Source organism: Notamacropus eugenii, chromosome 2 (genome assembly GCF_028372415.1).
Source record: "Notamacropus eugenii isolate mMacEug1 chromosome 2, mMacEug1.pri_v2, whole genome shotgun sequence".
Classification (NCBI taxonomy): domain Eukaryota; kingdom Metazoa; phylum Chordata; class Mammalia; order Diprotodontia; family Macropodidae; genus Notamacropus; species Notamacropus eugenii.
In genome coordinates this window covers 39119769-39141226 of record NC_092873.1, presented here as the reverse complement: position 1 = coordinate 39141226, position 21458 = coordinate 39119769, and the positions used below count along the sequence as shown (strand labels likewise).

Here is a 21458-nt window from a genome sequence, read left to right as displayed (position 1 = left end):
GACCCTGAGCAAGTCACTTGACCTCTGTCTGCCTCAGTTTCCTCAATAGTAAAATGGGGGATAATAGAACCTACCTCACAGGGTTGTTGTGATGAGGATAAAATGAGAGAATGGTTATAAAGCACAGAGCCTGGTACATAGAAGGTGCTTAATTATAAGGCTTGTTCCCATCCCCACCCTCCAAGTCATTATCATGTAATACTGGGTAGTACAATTATCTGCATGGCTCCCTATTATTGGATGGTAAGTGCTGTGAGGGAAGGGGAGGTACCTTAGCTAAACTCTGGCATCTTCCCTAGTAGGTAGCACAGAGCTTTGCACAAAGGAGCCATTAAATAAATATCTTTCATCTCTTCTAGCTAAGAGTCTCCTCTCTGCCATCTTTGCCACCTGGAACATCCTTCTTAACCTCTCCACCAAAGCAAGCACCCTCCCTCCTTCACAGGCTTGATACCATGAGGACAAAGTTGGTCCCACTCTGTCTGTTCCAAATGCTCTCGCTCAACATACATTAAGCAAAGTCTTGTGTGTCCGGCACTGGATATACTGCACAAAGAATGAGATAATCCCTACCCACAAGGAACTGCTTTCTAAGTCCTCCAGCATCCTTGGTTAACCTCCTCTAGGTCTGCTCTAATTTGTCACAGATGCGGCCCCCCAGGCTTAGACTCAACTATTCCAGATGTGGTCTGCCCCGAGGACAGACAGAACCACCGTCTCATATCTTGGATGCTGTGAGTCTATCGATGAGGTCTCAGCTTACGTGGCCTTTCTCAGCTGCTGAGTCCCACTGATGAATCATGTTGAATTTCAACATCATCAAAAACCCTAGGGTCTTTGTCATATGAATAACCATCTAGCCACATCTCCGGATTGGCCTGTGGGGTCAATCAACTTCACAGAGGAAAAAAACCCAAATGCCTTTGAAATCTCATCCCAGATTCAGCTGCTCCATGGAATCTTCCAGAACTAATTCCATCTCATTACTCCAATCACTTCCATTGATCATAGCATCATGAATAATACCATAGTATTATTATAATACCATACCATAATACCATAGTATTTTTTTAAAATAATAGCTGGTATTTTTAATATTCCTTTAAGGTTTGCCAAATCTCTAAGTTCTTTGTAAACTTAAATGTGCTATATAAATATTAATTATTAGTATTATTACTATCTCACTTGACCCTTACAATGACCCTGTTCAGTGCTATAAGGATCCCCATTTTATAGATGAGGAAACTGAGGTTGAAAGAGGTTAGGTGACTTGTCCAGAGTCATATAGTTCTTGCTGAAGCCAAATTCAGCGCATTCTATGCACTACAACCACTCAGTAACCCCCTACAGCATAGGTTTCTCAAGTAATTAATCAACAAGCACCTACTAAGTGCCTACAATATATATACCAGGTCCTTCATTGGGTACAGGAGGTACAAAAACAAAGATGAAACGGGCTGCTATCCCTGAGGATCTTACTATCGACTGAAATTATAATATGCTTCAGAACTAGAGGCTGGAATCTCTCATTTGGAATCCAACCCATGCATTTGACAAGAGATGAAACTGATGTTCTGAGGCACAAGATGCTAAATGATTTTCCAAAGGTCACACAGGTAAGATGGCAGAGGAGCTGATCTCAAAACCTGCACTCACTTAAACAAGGGCTTCCCATATGTAGCACACTCCCCATGCTATATTAGCTAAGTATAGATGAGAATGACTAGGACAGGGGTGGGGAACTTAAGGCCTCGAGGCCACATGTGGCCCTCTAAGTCCTCAAGTGCAGCCCTTTGACTGAATCCAAACTTCACAGAACAAATCCTTTTATTAAGGAGATTTATTCTGTGAAGTTTGGAATCAGTCAAAGGACCTAGAGGGCTTAATGTGGACTCAAGGCCACAAGTTTTTCATCCCTGGGCTGAGGGCATCTAGATCAGAGTCTATCACTTGCATTTATGTTTCATATGTACCTTTGTCCATGGCTGGTTAGCCCAGCTGCCTAACTGGCTGATCTAACTAACTAGCTGGCTAACTAGCTAGCTGATCATGGGTTCAGTTTCTGTGGGGGGATCAGTTAGTCTCAAGCTGTCCCTGTGGCCCTAGACAGTACCCCTAACACGGACCAGTCCTATAGAAAAGAAAGCCTAGTGAAAGAGTGAGCTTGGCACTGCCCATCCCCTAGCACTACTATGGGAAAACAACAGCTCAAAGGACCTGAGTGACTGAAGATGGGTTGGAAGCATCATCGTCACACTTTAAGAAAATACAAGATTCTGAGCTTACAAAAGAAGTAAGTCAGGGGCTGATGATCTAGAGTTCCTTTCAAATACTGTGGTTTGTCCTTTTTGTGCCTCTAGTCCCTTTGGAAAGGGCCCTGGCTTTATCCCTTCTGGGACAAAGGAAGCACTCCATTTGAGGAGTCATGGGAACCTTTCTGGGGTAGGAGCTGGCCAGCACTCACACCTGTGCATCTTTCCAGTGGTCCTTTCGACTAACTTCCCTCATACACATATAAACTCCTCCTACTTTCCCTGGACTGGGGGTCCAGAGCTAGCAAATTTCACAATGGAGCTTCAGCTCTGCCATTCAGTGACCCTGACCTCCTCGCTGGTCCGTACACATGACACTCCATCTCCAACGACGTCACTGGCTGTCTCCTGTGCCTGGAATGCTATCCCTCTTTATCTCATCTCTACCTCTTAGCTTTCCAGGCTTCCTTCAAGACCAGATAAAATACCACCTTTTAAAGGAAGCCATTTCTGATTCTGCTTAACTCTAGTGTCTTCTCTCTCCTCTGTGCTCATCCCCAGTCTATCCTGTCTGTATCTTGTTTGTACATAGTTTGCAAGCCGTCTCCCCCGTTAAACTGTGAGTAGCTTGAGGACAGGGATTGTCTTTTACCTTTTCTTTATACCCCTACCACTTAGCACAGTGCCTGGCACATGGTAGGTGAGAAAAGAAGAGACATCAGGAATGAGCTCATTCTATAACAACTGGCCAGTCCTTCTTCCCTTAATCTTAAAGAATGGATGCCCCCAACTCCTAACCTAAACTTGAAAGGCAAAGGAAAGTCTAACTACACATTTTCTGCCATGCCTTTCAATTACTTGCAAATCTTTCTTCATCCTTCATCACAAATCTTTTGCCCCCTTGGTCTCTAGGCACAGTCAGGATGCCTTACTCTGAGCAGTCTTTGGTTTTAAGCAGCACTTGTCAGAAACTTCAAAAATTGGTAAAAGAAGTAAATTTCAGAAAACTCTAGATTTCAATTGACTTTGTCATCCTTCGCTGTATAACCTTCATGGCCATGTCCAATCCATGCCCACCTGTACTCTGGCTTTCCCTTCCTCTCACTGGCACTCGAACTCTGATTCATGAGCTTTCATCCAATCCAGCCCTTCTCAGCCCACAGTGCACTTCCTGGCCATGGACACCTCCAACTCATGCCAATGAGCTTGTACCTCCCCTCTTTACTTCTTGCTCCTCTTCATATACTGTCTTTCTCTATTAGAATGTAAGTGGGGCTAGAATTGTCTTGATTACTTGTGTTCATATCCTCAGCATTTAGCCCAGTGCCTGCTCCAGAGTAAGCCCTGAATAAATGCTTTTTCACTCATTCAGTGTCTTTACAACTTACCTTGCTTTATTTTTTAGTTAATGGAGATTAAGGCCTCAGAGACAAATGAAAGTTGTTGAGACTGGTGGCAGACCAGTTCTCACAATTCTTCCTCTAAAAACATGAAGGGAGAAAGGTGGGGAGAAAACTGCATGAATAACGAAATCATAACTAGGGCAGGGCAACTGGCCCTTTGTCTCAGGGTACAAAATTTAGAGAATCCTAATAGCGCAAAGTCTTTCAGTAGAAAAAACCAAACAAAACCAAACCAACAGTAACTAGAAAGAATGTGTTAGGGATAAGAATGGATCTCTAATTTCACTAGTAGAAGGAGCTCTCAACGAACAATCTCCCCATACCAATGCTGGTTGGAACCTTCTCGGCAATTCCTAGTCTTGGAATTTCCCGGGGCATTAACACTTGCCCAGGTTCACACAGTCAGTTTGTATTAGAGGTAAGACTTGAACCCAGATCTTCCTACATTAGATGTTGGCTTCCTTCCCACTGTACCACATTACACCATACTCTTAAAAGGCAAGAATCATTAGTAAAAATAGGAAGCATGGTTGCCTTTCCAGCAGAGGTCCTGCACTATTACCCCTGCACTAGGACACCATCTTGTACTCAATGGTATGTTTCCTACTTGCCCCAAGTCTGGTCTGTGTACATGTGGCTCTCCTAAATAATGACTTTCCTCATTAGGCTCATAAGATCCTAGCCCTGAAGCCAGAAGGAATCTCACAAGTGATCTAGTCCTACCTCACTCATCTAACAAATGAGCAAACTGAGGCTGGAGAAGGTTGAGTGACTTAGCCAAAGTCACACAGGGAATAAGCATCAAAGTCAAGGTTCATATCCAGAGCCCATTCCTTCAGAGTTACAGCTCTATCCTAAGCTCACCAATGTAAGCTCCCAGACAGAGCTAGGCGTGGAGGACTTGCCTGGGTCTCACTCATGCTGTATCTGAAGGATGACTTGAGTGCCAACCTGGCCACCCTGGGGACTTCCAGCAGCATGAGATGCTTGGGGAGAGGGGAGTGGGGAATACTCATAATTACTCCAGGAGATGACAGAACTGAAGAGCCAAGAGGAAAGGGAGATAAGAGGCTTTGGCAGATGAATCATAAGGGTTTTCATCAGAAATTTGAATCCTTCTACTTAGGACTACACTGTTGCTGGGGGTCACAGTTCTGAATTTTTATCACAGAAACAGTCACATGTAGTACTTAGAATCTGACATTTTAAAACATTCTCTTCTGTTGAGTTATCTCTACTTTTTTATTAGATTTTTTTAAAAACCCAATTACTCTGTCATGTAAAAGAAAGTAGACAAGAGGAATGGATTGGCTTCAATACACACAAATATGCAACCAGCCGCAACATCACTGAGCCATGTGCAGCAGACTCACACAATATGTCAGGCTTAGTAGAGTGGAACGCCCATGCACAAAAGGGACGTTGTCTCTCCCCAGTTGAGAAAGCAAACTCATTGTGGTCTGTACAAATCCAAATTAGCCAGGCACAGGGTAAACCAGTGGCAAGACACCCACCAATAGGTTCTTGGCATTTACAAAAATTTCTTTTACATCTCCCTTGACTTTTTTTGGTTTGGATTTTTTTTCAAGGCGTTAGCACATCATGAGAGACAGGTATACCTGGTGAGTAAGAAGCAGATCATGTTCTTTCTCAGCATGGGTAGACAGCCACTCAATACAATCCATCCAAAAAAGCATTTATTAAGTGCCTATTATATGCAAGATCCAAGCCTGGTGTAGCATAGAGATTGGGTCATAGTCAGGAATGCATGGGTTCAAGTCTCACCTCCAACATATATTGACTGCGTGACCCTGGGCAAGTCACTAAACCTCTCACTGTCCCAGGCAGCTCTCTAAGAGTATAAGTTACAAAATGTGGCACACATAGAGGGAATCTCCAACAGTCACTACCTGTAAGAAACTTATACTCTTACATTATATGGGGGCAGCTAGGTGAGACCCAGAGTCAGGAAGACCTGAGTTCAAATCCAGCCTTTGATACTTATTAGCTATGGAACACTGGACAAATCACTTGACCTCTGTTCACCTTATTTTTTTTCAGGGATAATAATGGTAGCTAAGCAGCAACAGCATCAGGCCTAGAGTCAGGACTGTTTGCCCCAGTTTCCTCATCTGTAAAATGAGCCAGAGAAGGAAATGATGAACCACTCTAGTATCTTTGCCAAGAAAACCCCAAATGGGGTCACAAAGGGTGGGACACGACTGAAAATAATTCAACAGCACCCCTCACCACTACAACAAAATAGCATCTACCTCCCAGGGATCAAATGAGATGATATTTATAAAGGGTTTAGCACAGTGTCTGGCACATAGTAGGCACTATAGAGATGCTATTGTTATGAAATTCTATGGGTTATATTCAGTCATCATGGATGGCCTGGAGGGTGGGACAGCATGGCAGGTGGATGCAGGCAGAGCAGTCTCTCCCAATCACCTGTTCAGGCCTCTCTCCTAGCATCCTCTCTCCTCAGTTCGAGCTCTCTGCCTATTGTTAATCAATCTCACGAAGGTGTTAGTGGAGAACAGCTCAAGCTTTAATCTCTCTCCCAATTATTTGCATTTTAAAAGGGGACTCTAGAAGTGCAAAAACCTTTGAGAACCTGAGAAAGCAAAATTATAGCTAAAGAATTTCAATTTAATCCCAAGGGCATTTATTTAACACCTACTTGGGGAGGAAGGCAGTGAGTTAAGCACTAGAGATGTAAAAGTTAAAAAAAAATTCCCAGTCTCCCAGGAATTTCATAGGATTGCACATTGAGTCAATCCACCTACCAAAGGGCATTTATTTGGAGTTGTTTTAGCTTTTATTGGTTTATTCGTTTTTAGTTTATTTTTAAACCAGTCTCTTTTTCAATACAACTCTTCATAATCTGGTTGATCATAGAGAGGCACCATTTATCATTAAAGGCTGGTCTTATAAAAGATTAACAAAGAGTGGGTCTTCCTATCTTGCCCAGGCGGGAAGTGCCCGGCCTATCTGCAGGCAGGTCCCACTCTGATCAGCAAAGGAGTTTCCCAACTGGGTCAGCTCACCCTCCCTTAGGTGGATGGAGGCTTCCATTCCCAGGGGCTCAGAACTGCAAAGTTTAAGCAATCCACCAGCCTCAGCCTCTCAGATAGCAGGGCTCCCTGGCCAAAGACCAGTTAGTTTGAATCCAGATGAAGAGTTGGACGTGACTGAATGATTCAAAAACAACAAAGTGGAATCAGGTGCATGCTAAGAACTGGAGGTCCAAAATTAGATTAAATTATGAGGACATACGTATAAAGCCTCAGGGGCAGAGCTGAATGGGTCTCAGAAGTCATTTAGTTCAATCCTTTCATTTTTATAGAGGAAGGAAACTGAGGCCCAAAGAAGTTACATTTGTCTGGGGAAGGGGTTGGAAAGGCTTCATCTGGGAGGTGGAACCTGGAGGAAGGTATAGATTCTGGGTCACGAGGAGGAAGAGGGAGTTAGTGCATGCCAGGCATAGGGGACAGCCAAGGCAAACACAAGGAGACAGGAGATGGAAGGAAGAGTTAGAAGGTACAGTATGTAAGCCAGTGTGTTTAGAACATAGGATGGGAGGAGGAAGCCATACTGGGAAGAGCTTTAAATGCCATATTATGGCATTTGATTAATTAGAACAGGAGTTCTGAACCTAGAGTATGAACTTGCTTTTAAAAACATTTTGAAAATTGCATTGTAATATAATTTATTTTCTTTATATTTTGCAGGGTGTCATAAAATCACCCAGGATCTCAAGAGTCAGAAAGGACCTCAGAAGTCATCCAGCACCACCATTACTGGACCAAAGTCCATTCTACTATTCACTTATTGGCTACATGGTACAGTCCTCTCTCACTCAAAAAAACAAAGTCAAGTGCAAGTCATGTCATCATTTCTCTGATGGCATGGTCTTCTGCAACAAAGGACGGACACACACACACACACACACCATAAGTGGTACGGTGGATTGAGTGCAGAATTTGGACTCAAAATTGGGTTCAAATCCTGACTCAGATACCAGGGGTCTGACTCTGCGCAAACCATTAACCATTCCATGCTTAAGTTTTCTCAATGGAGAAAAACAACAACACCTACTACCTCCCATAGTTGTTATGAGGGCTTAGCAAGTGTTCAAGAGTGCTATATAAAGGATAGTTAAAATTGTTATTTATTGCCATCCAGCTTCTGCTTGGATCCTTTCAGTAACAGTGAACTCATTATCTCTCAAGGCAGCCTATTCCACTTGTGGATAACTCTGTTAGAAGCTTTTCCTTAAATCATGTTACATGGTAGTAAAGAGAAAATATCTGGCTGCAAAATCAAGGCAGAGAAAGCTTGGTTCTAAAATAAATAACCAAAAAACACTGCCAGCCAATGATGATGACCAAGCCTGGTCCTGAGAAAGAGCTAAAAAAAAAATTCAGGCTTTTCTCTTTGTGACAAAAGTGAGCACCATGAGAAAACTGCACACACCCACAAAGTTCATCTTCATTGGTTGTGTGCAACGGACTTTTCCTCCCTCTTTTAGTCTCATTTTTTTTCTTTATTACAAACTCTTTTCCAAGAACCAGGATATTAAATGGAACAATGGTCAGCCGGAAGGAAGCTGGTGGAGCTGTGGAAATCTGGACCATGAGATTTTGCAAGTTTCTCTCTGATTAGGAGTGGGGCTGGGGAGGAGAGGAGAACATACTTGAAAATGAAAGTGATATCAGTAATTTTATCTTAGGTAAAATCGAAGGGCCTGGTTCTGACCACTGATTCACTGTGTGACTCTGGACTACTCAGTTAATCTGAGTTTGGTTTATTGAATCACAGCAGCCAGAGTTAAAAGGGCTCAGAGATGGCCTAGTCCAATCGATCAATAATAAGTTAGTCAACCCAGGTGCTGAGGACCCAAGGACAAAATCCCCCAAACTATGGCACTGCCCTGGTGACTGTTCAGGGGGAAAAAAGGAAAATGTGTGGGGGCGGGCTTGGAAACTCTGAAGTGTCACATAAATTGCATCATTAATATTATTCTCTCAGCTACAATCATAAAAAGGATGTGGCAACTTTGTACTTCACAGCAGGCCAGGTCCCCTGGGGTGGAGGAGTCTAGCAAGTGACTTAAGTGGTATAGGAAGGGAGGGAGATGGGGAGGGAGACAGGGAGGAAGGAAGGGAAGAAGGAAGAAAGGGAATAAAAGGGAGGGAGAAAGAGAGGAAGGAGGAGGGGAGAGGGAAAAAAGGAAAGAGACAAGGAAGAAAAAACCAAGCATTTATTAAGCACCTACTATGTGCCATGCACCATGCTAAGTGCTTCACAAATATGATCTCATTTGATCCTCACAACAACTCCAGGAGGTAAGTGCTATTACTATTCCTGTTTTTTTGTTTTGTTTTGTTTTTTACAGCTGAAGGAACTAAGGCACTGCTTACTGAGGTGAGGTGACTTAGCCAGCGCCATACAGCTAGTGAGTGTCTGGGGACTGACTCCAAGCTCAGCACTCTATCCACTGCATCTCTCTCCTGCTGCCTTGGAGAGCCAAAGACACAGCCCTAGGGGCCTCAGGTTCTGGAGTCCCCAAGCGGAGCTTATTGTCTCAGCCCCCATGCTACCTGCCCGTGAGTTATGGGATGGGGTACAGAGAAAGAAATGATAATAATGACAACTCATATTTACATAAGGCTTTAAGGTTTGCAACTTGCTCTACAAATGTGATCTCATTTAATTCTTACAACAACTCTGGGAAGTAAGTGCTATTTTTATCCCCATTTTACAGGTAAGGAAACTAAGCATGAGGAAAAGAACACCAGCAGGTGAATGTGGTTTGTGGGGAACTGTCCTGAAGGGTAGCGTCTGATGGGAACTTTGGAATCTCCAAGGCTGGCTGGAGTAGCCAGGATCCCGAAGAGGAGCAGGAAGTAGGAACATGGCTGGTGCATTCTCATAACAACCAGGCACAATAGCCTGCAGGCTGCAGAAAATTGCACCTGGAAGAATGAGAGATGCCAAGGCAGGCTTTGGGGCAGGGCTGGGCAGAGAGGAGCCAGGCCTCCTAAGGGGCCCTTGGGCATGTCTCTCAGGTTTATTTATGTATTTTCTTGATCGGTCTTCTTTTGGTGACACCTTTGGGGAAGCTGAAGTACGTGTGTTCTTGAGGTACTCTGAGTGGGTATGTGTGTCTGGGCCTGATCTGTCCACTCCCTAGCATATAATGCCTCTGGACCTAGGGAGAGGAATGTCATCAGGGTTCAGTCAATGTGGCATCCCTAGAAGCAATTCCTCTGAGTCATTCATTGGGCCTAAGGCCATGGCTGCCTAGAAACCTCAAGTCAATCTGTCCATCCCTCTTCTCTGCTCCTTGAGTTAATAACCAGAATCACAGATTTAGAGAATGGGGGTGGTGGGGAGAACCTCTGTGTCCACTGAGTCCAACTCAAACACAAAAGGATTCCCTACTCTAACATACCCAGTGGGTGGTCATTCAGCATCCAAGGAGATGTTCAACCAATCACCTGCTGACACAGCCCAATCCACTTGGGAGAACTCTCTCTGTCAGGAAGCTCCCCACCAATATCAAGCCTAAATTGACCTCTGTTCCTCCTCAGCCCCCATAACTTCTGGTCCTGCCCTCTGAATTTGGGACCACCCCTTAAATACTTGAAGTCAGTTCTCACATCCCATTCCATCCCTCCCCCAGCCCCATATTCTTTTCCCACCCCATTCCTTCAACTGCTCCTCACTTGACATGGACCCCCTCCTTCCATAATGAATGCATCTTTTATTGAAGGATGGGTAACTGTGTTGGAGGTAGATGGTACCCCAGGTGGTGGGCAGTACCCAGGGAGCCAGGTTGCTGGGAAGAAATGCCAGTGGCTCCAGTTCCCATTGACCCGCTCCCTGATTTAGAAATGCTCTGATGGTGCAGATCTTCTCACCCATCCCTGGGCAAATACTTGAGGGAAAGCCCAGCCCCTATCCCACCCATACCCCTTTCACCTAGTCAGGGCCCTCCCTAGGAGCAAACAGTAGGTCCCCTGCCCCTCAGAACCCCCCAGGATACTCTACCTCTCTCTGCTCACTGCAAATCTTACACAACCACAGAGTCCGCTTCTGACTGCTGGATGTCTCAATCCCACATTTGGTGCAGACTTTCTATGAGAGGGAGAAGGAGGGAGGAAGGAAATGAGAGAGAGAGAGAGAGAGAGAGAGAGAGAGAGAGAGAGAGAAAGAGAGAGAGAAGAGATAGTGGAAATGTAAATACTTTCTGGGCTCTCCATCTTATCAGAGAATTGCTTTTGTACACTGTGGGGTAGGGGTGGGAGGTCTTTGGTTTGCTTAATAATAATACCACTACATAATGCCAACAAGGCTCACCATCATTCACTGTACAGATTTCTGAATACTGAAGGACTTTCAAACGAATGACCTCAATCCCAGAACCATAATATATAGAGCCAGAAGGGACCTCAGGGATGATCTAGGCTTGGGGTGTCAAAGTTAAATAGAAATGGATCTCTGCAGGCCACATATGGACTTTAGAAAACCACCAATTTCACATTATCTGTGTTGTATTATATTTTTATTCATTTATCTTGTTAAATCTTTTCCAGGTATATTTTATTTTGGTTGGGCCCCTTGTCTCTATTTGACAATTCTGCTCTGGTCCAATCAACTTCTTTTGACAGAGTGGGAAGCCATTTAATCAATGAAGAAAGATTTTTTAAGGGCCTACTATGTGTCAGGCATTGTGGTAGGGAGGTAGCCTTGGAGTCAGGAAGGCCTGAGTTCAAATCTTATCTCTGACACATACTGACTGTGACTTTTGACCAATGGAGTACAGTGGAAAAGCATTAATTCTAGAGTCAGTAAACATGGATTCAAATCTTACCTCTGATATTTGTTGCCTGGGTGACCTTGAGCAAGTCATTTCCCTTCCTCATCCATCAAATGAGGGGGCTGCCCTAACCCTATGGTGCCTTCTACTTCTCAATCCTATGACTTCTCAGTACCTTCTCAGGCAACTTTCTGGACTCTACAGTTGTAGAAAAAGGTAGAGGGAATTTCCTCCCTGGGTATTCCCTACCCCAATGAAATTGTGAGCCCAAAGGATAGTGATGTATCAAGCCCTGTGCTGGGCACTAGGGACACGAAGAAAGAAATGACACAGCATTCTATCTGGAGAAACAGCATGTACATATCTAAATAAATACAAAAAAATATTTACAAAAATGAGGGAGAGGATCTTAGCAGATGCAGAGATGGGCACTAAAGAAATCCTGGCATAGGGAAAGGTATTTGAGTTGTATTTGAAGAAAGCTAGAGAGGAGGAAGGAGGGCTTTCCAGGCATAGGCAACAGGTTATGCAAAGGCCTGGAAAAGGGAGATGGAATGTCATGTACAGGCAACAGTGAACAGGTCAGTTTGGCTGAAAAGTAGAGTTTGTGAAAAAGTTTGCTATGTAATAATCCTGGAAATGTGGTCCAGAGCCGGACTGCAAAGGATTTCCAGTGCCCGAAGTCTTAGTCTGACACAGACACCCCATTTTACAGATAAGAAAACTGAGGCCCAGAGAGGCAAAACCCATTGACCAAGGTCACACAAGTTCTAAATGGCAGGGCTGGGATTTGAACTCAGGTACTCAAACTTCCTTTCCACTTCAAGTTTTTGCCTCCCACAAAGTGATTTACCAAAGCCAGAGGCATGCCTTTGCAACTCTGCTGCAAAGGTAATAGAACCTGAATCCAAATCAGGACTCTTCCCCTCCCCCTCCTCAGTGCTTTTCCTTAGGTAGGACAAGTATAAATACTGCCCATTTAACAGAAAGGCTAAGGTTCCATGCATAGAACAAATGGGGAAGCTGAGATTTGAACACAGGACTTGTGCTTCTAAGGCTCAGGCTTATTTGGCTACTCTAGCCTGAGTATGAACCACAATCAGGCTGGGAGTAGGAAGCACAGTTAGCTTGTAATGTCTACTAGGCTCCTTTCCCCTTCAGTGAAGTGGTTTAATTTCATGCTGATTTTTTGCCAAAAAAAAAGAAAGAAAGAAAGAAAAAGGCTCCTCCCCCACCCCACCCCTCCACCCCATTCCCCAGGGAACATCCTACAGGTTCATCTGTCTGCTGTGCACTGAGCTGCTGGATCCAAGGGAAGAGAGGGAGCCATTTGTTACTGCAATCTTGGCTCCCTGGGGGCGCATGAATCAGTCACTTAACCTGTGAGCGGGTGACAGGCACTGCGAGCTGCCCCCAAGAGCGAAACATCACCAACTCAGATTCCAAGAGCAGGAGGGCCCACCTGACAGAGTTTCCAGGTTCTGGGGACTGTGGGAGGGGAGGCAGAGACCAGTTACTCAGTGTTGGCCAAGGAGGGGGTGCAGGACTTGGGATCAGATACAGTCTCATGAATACAGAGACCTGGGGCAAGGCACTGGCCAAGAGGGGCGCAGGAGATGGCCCTACAAAAGTGGGTGTGTAGAACCACCAAAGGCCTTATCCTGCCGGCTGAGGAGAGAGCCATAACATAAGAAAATGCATGCATTCAAATCAATGCAAAGCAGCTAAAATGTGCCAGCTACTTCCCCCCTCTGGTGCCCAAGTCTATAGTGTGTTGGATTGATAATTAGGCAGAAGCCTGGCACAGTGGACCGCCAGCCTGCCCTAGAGTCTAAAAGGCTTGGGTTCCAGTCCTCCCTCTGACCCAGCCTAGCTGTGGAACCCTGGACAGTGCCTTGGGTGATGCTCTAATACTGTATTGGTAGAGGAAATTTTCTTACAAGGATGAAATTATAAGTTCAGACCAAAAATAAACAAACAAATAAAAAGGCAAACAAAAAAATAAAACCCCCAAATCTCAAAAAACTCACTTATTACTAAATCTCTTCAACACCTGCAAAGTGCTTCCTGTACCTTATTTCCTTTGAGCTTTATAGTATCCCGGTAAGGGCTATAAATAGTCCCATTTTACATATGGGGAAATGAAGTCATAGAGAGAATTTAAGCTCTATCCATGATCATAAATCCAGGGGGCAGAATTCAAACTCAAGCCTCCCAAATCTATATCCAACGGTCTCTCAGCCACCCTACATGGTCATCCTTCCTGGAGCTATATAACCAGCACAGGTCCCCCCACCGTTTCCCTTGAAATCCTCTCTAGGGCTGAAGATATATGTACCCCTGCCCACTGGAAGCATCTGATCCTCTTTCATAGGAAGAGCGTAGACTCAGCAGAGATGAATCCGGCATGAGGAACCTTCAGCCTCAAGGTCACATGTGGCCCTCTAGGTCCTCCAGTGTGGGCCTTTGATTGAGTTCAAGTTTTATAGAACAAATCCTTTTATTAAGGAGATTTCTTCTGTGAAGTTTGGATTTAGTCAAAAGACTGCACTTGAGGACCTAGAGAGTCACGGCCATAGGTTCCCCACCCCTGATAGAGCAAAGGCAGAGGCCAGTTTTTCTTCTAGATAAAACTGGATCTAGTAGCTCTTATTATCTGTTTAGTATCTGATTTGTTCTAAGAATTTAATATCAGATGCTGTTCTAAGCCCATGCGAAGGGCAGGAAGCTGGGTCTATCTCTTCTGCAGCGTTTCTGTGGCTGGGTACAATGGTGCCGGGGGAAAGAAGTTCATGTCAGCGACACCTGTGCCTGTACGGCAGTGCCCCATCCCCACCAAGTCCCACCAGGGCAGGCTGGGAGTCAGACAGTACAACCTGCCCAGCTGATCCTCCGCTCTCCCTCCTCCTTCCAGAGCCAATATGAGAACAGAATCCCAAAGCCCCACCCCAAGATAATAAGTCTGGCTCTCTCCTCCCTCTACTCTTTTCTCTTCACTGCTGTAACCATAAAGAAGATCCAAGAAAAGTAGAATGTCTGGGATGTAACAGACTACTCTGATCTCCTTTTACATCTAAGGAAACCGAGGCCAGTAGGATAGACTTAATCAAGGTCACACAGCAAGTCAGTGGGTGAGGTGGAATAAATTAGACCCCCAGATCTCCTTACTTCAGTACCATTTTCTTGATGTTTTAAAAAAATGCACTGAACTACACTACAGAGACAAAGGTTTCTGGAGTAGGTGGAGGTTCATAGATTTAGAGGCAGCTAGATGGAACAGCGGATTAAGCACTGGAACTGAAGTCAAAAAGATCTGAGTTCAAATCCAGACTCAGACACTTACTAGCTGTGTGTGATCCTGAACAAGTCACTTAGCCTCTGCCTACTTCAGTTTACTTAACTGACAAAAGAGGGTACTAAAAGCACCTGCCTTATAGGGTTGTTGTGGTGACCAAATGAACTATTGGTAAAGCATTTAGCCCAGTGCCTGGTATACAGCAGGTGTGCTTAATAAATGCTTGTTTCCTTCCTCCCTTCCTCCCTTCCTTCTTTCCTTCAAGGGATTTTAGAGGACACTAAGTCCAATACCTTCATTTTCTAAATGAGGAAACTGAGGCCCAGGGAGTTTGACTTGCTCAAGACTCCTAGTAGTAAGTGGCAAAGTCAGGATTTTAGTAGTTGCCTTGAACGCTGACACTAAATTCCCCACACTGTCACAAGCTTTATCACTCCCCTGTTCACAAATCATCCATGGCTCCTTATGACCCAGAGTTCCAACAACATAGCCTTGTATTCAAATCCTGTCTTAAAGACTGGGCCCCGTGATTTGTGTGTATCTGTCTGTCTGTCTGTCTGTCATCCAGGTACTAGCCTACAGAAGTTCAGGAAGACTTATCAGTAGATGGGCCACCAGAAGACAAATTATTCAGTCACGTAAACTTGCAAGGACAATCTGCTAAGTCACAAAGGGGGTAGTGATCTGCATCTTTGAAGGGAATGTCCATGCCTATGAATTCACAGGCCTCAATTTTCTCATCTGTAAGATGAAAGTGTGGGCTTCTGAAGTTCTAAGATTCTTTCTTCCTTCCACTTCATATATCTTGTAAATACATAGTTATTTTCACATTGTCTCTCCCACTAGTAATAATAATATTAATTGTAATAATAGCTTTAAGTACTTTGAGGCTTGTAAAGTGCTTTATAAATACTATTTCATTTGATCCTTACTCACAATTACCCTGGGAAGTAGGAATTATGATTATCCCCATTTTAGAGATCAGGAAACTGAGGCAGATGGAGGTTAACTGACTTACCCAGGGCCACTCAACTAGTTAGTGTCTGAGGCTAGATTTGAACTCAGATCTTCCGGATTTGAAGTCCAGTGTTTTCTCTGGCTGTCACAATGCCTGGCACATACAAGACACTTAAATGTTTTCTAACCGACTGAGGCAGGTGGTAGGGGTAAGAGGAGCAGAGATCACATCCCCTGCCTCCTCGGGAACCAGTTACTCCTCCCTGGCAACCAGTTTCTTCTTCCAGAGTGTCAGCAAGGAGCAATCCAGGAGAAGCAGGGGCTCATCAGAAGCACTGGCGAGCTAAAAGACCATTTGCTACAACTCATACAATACCTAACTACTGCTCTCTCTTAAATCTTGGATCAATAAGAAAATAGTGACTTTTTCCCTTCTAGCTTTAGACTTTGCTCCAGATTCCAGTCAAAAAAGTTCAATAGATAGACTGTGTTAAAAATCTATCGACACAAAGGAGTCAGTGATGGGGGTTAGAATTAGGCCCTGCAGCGATCAGACTGGAATGAAGGAGCCTCTTAACCTGGGAAATCAAAGGGCAGAACACTGGTGCAGCAGCTGTTTCATCTGAGTGCAGCTGAGGGAAGACAGAAGCCCCCTGAGAAGCCAAAGTCAGCCTTCTCCAGTTCCCAAAACTGGAGTATACTGAAAATACAAATAAACAGCAGGGATGGAAAAGGCACCTGGACCTGGCCTGGAAGGATTTTCATCCTGTATCCATTTACCCGGCAGGGATTCACCGCTCTAAGTCTGGAAAGCTCTGGCCAGGGTGCTGAAGGAGGTACATGATCACTCCCCTGCAAAAGAAGCCTGGGGTGGGGGAAACCATCTGGGGGTTGGAGCCAAGAAGACCTGGGTTCATATCTAGCCAATGACACTAGCTGTGTAAGACTGGGTAATTCACTTCACCTCTAGCTGCCTCAGTTTCCTCCTTTGTAAAATGAGAGGGCTGGACTAGATGGACTCAGGATGTTCACTTCATATATCCTTCCTAAAATGTGTCATCAAGAACTGAATACAATTCTGAAGGGTCCAGGCTGGTTCAAGACCTATGACCCTGTGGCTTTCAGGGCTTCTACTGTGGAGAGACCCTGGCTTTAGAGTCCAAGGACCTGGGTTCAAATCCTCTACCGCTTCCTACTTGTTTGACCTTGGCCAAGTCCCTTCCACTCTTTAGATTCTACCTTCTTCCTTCTTGAATGTAAAGGAGTTGGTCATGGCCTCTGGGGACCCTCCCAGCTCTAAATCCAATGACCCCTCAAACAGACTGATTGTAAGAGGGGAAAACATAATTTCCTAGAAACTCCTTAGTCTTCCTCCCTCCCTTCCTTCCTTCCTCCCTCCTCCCCTCCCTGATTCTTTCAGTTTCCAAGGGAAAAAAATGTTACTTTTTGAAACACAAAGGAAAAGGAATCAAGACTGACCCTCCCCACCCCCATTCATTAACACTCAGAATAAGCTCTTGGGGGCAGAGGTCAAAGCTGCACCATGTCTGAAGCTCCCAGGACATAGTGCCCAAGTCTTCAAATACCTTCAAATATCAAAGCACCCAAACCAAAGGGAGATCAGCCCCAGAGAGGGGAGGTCAGGCCCCTCTCTACTGTTCTGTGATCAAGGTTAAAAAACAGGATTTGAGGAAAATTCCAGGCCATGTGGGAGGGCAAGGAAGGGGGTGGAAGGTGAGAACCTCCCGCCCATTCTCCCAGCCAGATCTCCTCCTGGAGAAATGTAGAGTCCTGCCTCCTGCCCCCATCACTGCTGTTCTGTTCTGGGGTTTATTGATCGGTTGGAAATGTTATCAAGAACAAGGTTTCTCCTCTTCCCCCGGTTCAGCAGCGCAGTAGGCGGAATCCCCAAGGACCAGGCTGCTCCCTCAGCAGCCCCTCCTTCCCAGGCAGATCTTGGGCATGGAGAATGAGCTGCATGCTAAGCATCCCCTTGCCTTGCACACTCTCCAGCTTAAGTAGCTGCCACTACTTAAAAGGAACACCTGGGACTTTGCACCCAGGTCCCAGAACCCTTTTCTCTACCCATCACACAATAAGCACTGGATTGCTGCCACCCAATCAAGGGGGAGTCAATTCTCATCAACCAAGAGGAGCACAAAGTGCAGAAGAAGATATTCCTAGCTTTGCAGGCAAATGGTTGCTCAGTCATTTTCAGTCATGTCTGATTCTCTGTGACCCCCATATGGAGTGTTCTTGACAAATACAGGAGTGGTTTGCTTTTCTTTCTCCAGCTCATTTTACAGATGAAGAAACTGAGGCAAACATGGTGAAGTGACTTGCCATAGGTCACACAGCTAGTAAGTAAGTGTCTGAGGCCAGATTTGAACTCAGGAAGATGAGTTTTCCTCACTCCAGGCCTGGCACTCTATGCGTTATGGTGCCATCTGGCTGCCCTTGAAGGCAAAGAATCTGTGTTCAAATCTCTCTGGGCCATTTTCTAGCTCTGGGCCTTTAGGTAAGTCACTCTTCTCTGGGTCTCAGTTTCCTCATCTACAAAAGGGGGAGCTAGGACTTAATGTCTTCCAATGTCTTCAATTCTAAATCTCTGATCTATGGTGCAATAAAAATCATTTCTATCTGGCTTTGGAAAGCATTTTTATACTAAAAAGTGAATGCCTGATATTATGGGAATTTGTAGCCTTTAGAAGGCAGTGTGGCATAGAGGAATTAGAGTCAGAAGGTTTAGTTTTGAATGCAGACTCTGTTACTTACTAACTACATGACTTTTAACAAGTCACTTCCTTCCCTCTCTGGGTCTTCTTTGTAAAATGAAGGCGTAGTGTTGGACTGGCAAAGCTGACCAAAAAAAGGAAAACATGGCAAATGTTGGAGGGGCTGTGGGAAAACAGGTTCGTTCATGCACTATTGGTGGAGCTGAAAATTGGTCTGGTCATTCTGGAAAGCGATTTGGAACTATGCCCCAAAAGTTATTAAACTGTGCATAAACTCTGACCCAGTAATACCACTATTGCTCTATAACAATAACTATTTATATAGAGGTGGGCACTGTGCTAAGTGCTTTACAAATACTATCACAATTGATCTCTATACCATAAAAGCATCAAAGAAAGAAGAAAACGATACATATGCACAAAAATATTTATGGCAAAGAACTGGAAACTGTCAACTGGGGTGTGGCTTAATAAGTTATGGTCTATAAATACGAGGGAATACTGTTGTACTATAAGAAATAATGATGGTTTCAGAGAAATCCGGGAAGATTTGCATGAACTGAAGCAAAATGAAATGAGCAGGACCAGGAGAATAATTTGTACAATAGCACTAATATTATAAAGACAACCTCAACAGGTTTAGGAATTCTGATTATCACAATGACCAACCTCAATTCCAGAGGAATGATGATGTAACAGCCTACCCACTTCCTGACAGCTCTCTGTCATCTCATATATCTGTGAGCCTCATCACTCCTGTGATGGACCAAGCAGAAGAAGATATATCTTTTAAGACATGGCCAATTTATTTTGCTTGTTTATACACATTTTTATAAGGATTTTGTTTTTCTTTCTTGTTCAATGAAAGGTGGGTGGGAGAAATGGAAGGAAAACTGGATTTTCATCATTTTAAAAAATTAAAATAAAATGAGGGGATTGGACTTGATCTCAAAAGTTTCTTCCAGTTCTAATGACTTTTGCATGATCCAATTAACTTCAAAAAAAATTTTTTTTAAAGAATGAAGCTGCACTGACTTAGGAAAGATGGAAACCTCTCCACTTTGCCTGTTCTCCCCTTCTGCCAACCAACAGCATCACCTCTCAGACTAGGGCCTAACATTGCGTAATCAAGGTTGTATTTCTGGCTGAGTTTCATCTGGAGCAGCATGGAAAAGGAATGAAGTGTTTTGCGTTAAAAACAAAAAAGTCTACCTTTCTTGATCTTGCTGAGTATAGTGAGAATAAATGGAGATGTTCAAATCAACAAAGAAGGTGATAATGTCAACAAAAAATAGAAAGGAACATTTAACAGGATAAAGAACAAGACTGATAATCCACCTGGGAACAAGTAAAGGTTGAGAATAGCCAGACAACTCCATGACTTCATTCATTCAAATTCAATGAATGAAAGTATCAAAACAGCAGTGTCTAGCCAACCTGAGCATCTTGACTTATGCCCTATTGCTGCCTGACTCTCCACACTAGGATCAGAGACCACCCTGGACCAGGAAAGCAGGGAGAGGGGAGAGAAAAGAAAATCGGTCCACTCAACTTGGAGATTCACTCAGAGCAAAAGTGACTGGTCTGACAAGTGAGTCAATCCTCACACTTCAATCCTCTATCTAGCTGGTTCAGAGAAGAGACCAAAGGGTCAGTCCAAACCATCTACCAGGAGGCTAGGGCCCAACCACCAGGGGCTCACTATCTAATGGGAGTGTATATGTTTGTGGGAAAGTTATCCCTAAGTTTATAGGGAAAGGGGAGAGATGTTCTAATGTATAATTTTTTAAAAATATGCTATATGATTAAATACCTTTGCTTTGAGCTAATTGTATTCTCTGGCTAACAGTTAAAGACAAACACCTGAGTGGGGACTTGTGCACTACAGTTTTGGTAATGTGTCTTGAACTAGAGGTAGCTATACTTGGGGGGGAACATAAGCGACAATTAAAAGAAAGAATGCCCCTGGAGTGCCACAGTATCCCCCGCCATTTTCCACCTCTTGCTCAGGCAATAATAAGCCAATCAATATTGCTATGGCTACAGGAAGGGACATGATAATCTGCTGTACTCAGAATTCTGTAACTCTAGCCCCAGACATCTTTTCTTCCTCTATCACATACATTTCTCAGCCCAAGCAGATGAGAAGTGAGGCGGGTAGCACCCCCATCTTTGTCTCTGAATCCTCAGCCCCCATCACAGTGCCTGGCATGTAGTAGGCTCTTAATAAAAATTTGTTCAATGATTGATTAACCACTTATTCAGGAAGCAAACTTTTTTCAAGTGCCTACTGTGCGCCAGACACTTATTAACCACCTACTTCGTCTGCTGGGTTCTCCAGGTACAAGATAAAATTAGACATGGATCCTGCTCTCAAGGAGGTTATACTTTAATGTGGGTGGAAGGGGAGCGAGATAAGATACAAGTACACAATGAGATTATAGGCAGAATGCTTTAGGTGCTGAGATGTTCAGACAAACTGGAGAGAGAGAGAGAGAGAGAGAGAGAGAGAGAGAGAGAGAGATTGCTTTTATCTAGAAGAGTGTTAATCGGATTTAACAAATGTTTATTGAACAGCTATGATGTCTGAAGCTTTGCTGAATTTTGCATCTCCAGGCACAAAATCTAATTGGGGAGATAGGGCACACAGACATGAAAATGATTAGGTGTACTTATTCAGACATGTACAGGGCCAGGGGGAAGAAGTGGTGTCATTTCCAAATGAGCAGAAGTGTTGGGGGAAAAAAAACTTGAGTGATTTGGCTGGCCAAGGGTAACAGGGGGAGGTTTCCTGAAGAAGATGAGCTGTAAGTAGTATGTTTGGAGGGACATGTGTCCCAGGCACTCAGTCAATAGAGACAGCACCACCTCATTCATCATTCAGCTCGGCTGTGGTCAGCTCGTAGCATTCAGCCAGGCTCCTATGAGGCTTGAGAATGACTATGAAAGGAAAGAGGGAAGGAAGGAAGGAAGGAAGGAAGGAAG

General features: G+C 44.2%; 1 protein-coding gene across 6 annotated transcripts in view; it reads right to left on the bottom strand.

Annotated features, from left to right (window-relative positions):
• Nucleotides 1-21458, bottom strand: part of RPH3AL (rabphilin 3A like (without C2 domains)) — a 169552-nt gene that overhangs the window by 88908 nt on the left and 59186 nt on the right. For 4 of the 6 annotated variants that reach the window (XM_072639913.1, XM_072639908.1, XM_072639907.1 and 1 more), the window contains one exon: nucleotides 10718-10804. The exons of the other annotated variants lie outside the window; for them this stretch is intronic. In XM_072639913.1, the coding sequence (XP_072496014.1) occupies nucleotides 10718-10804 (87 nt within the window). The remainder of the gene's footprint in view (nucleotides 1-10717; nucleotides 10805-21458) is intronic. 6 annotated transcript variants of the gene reach the window in all.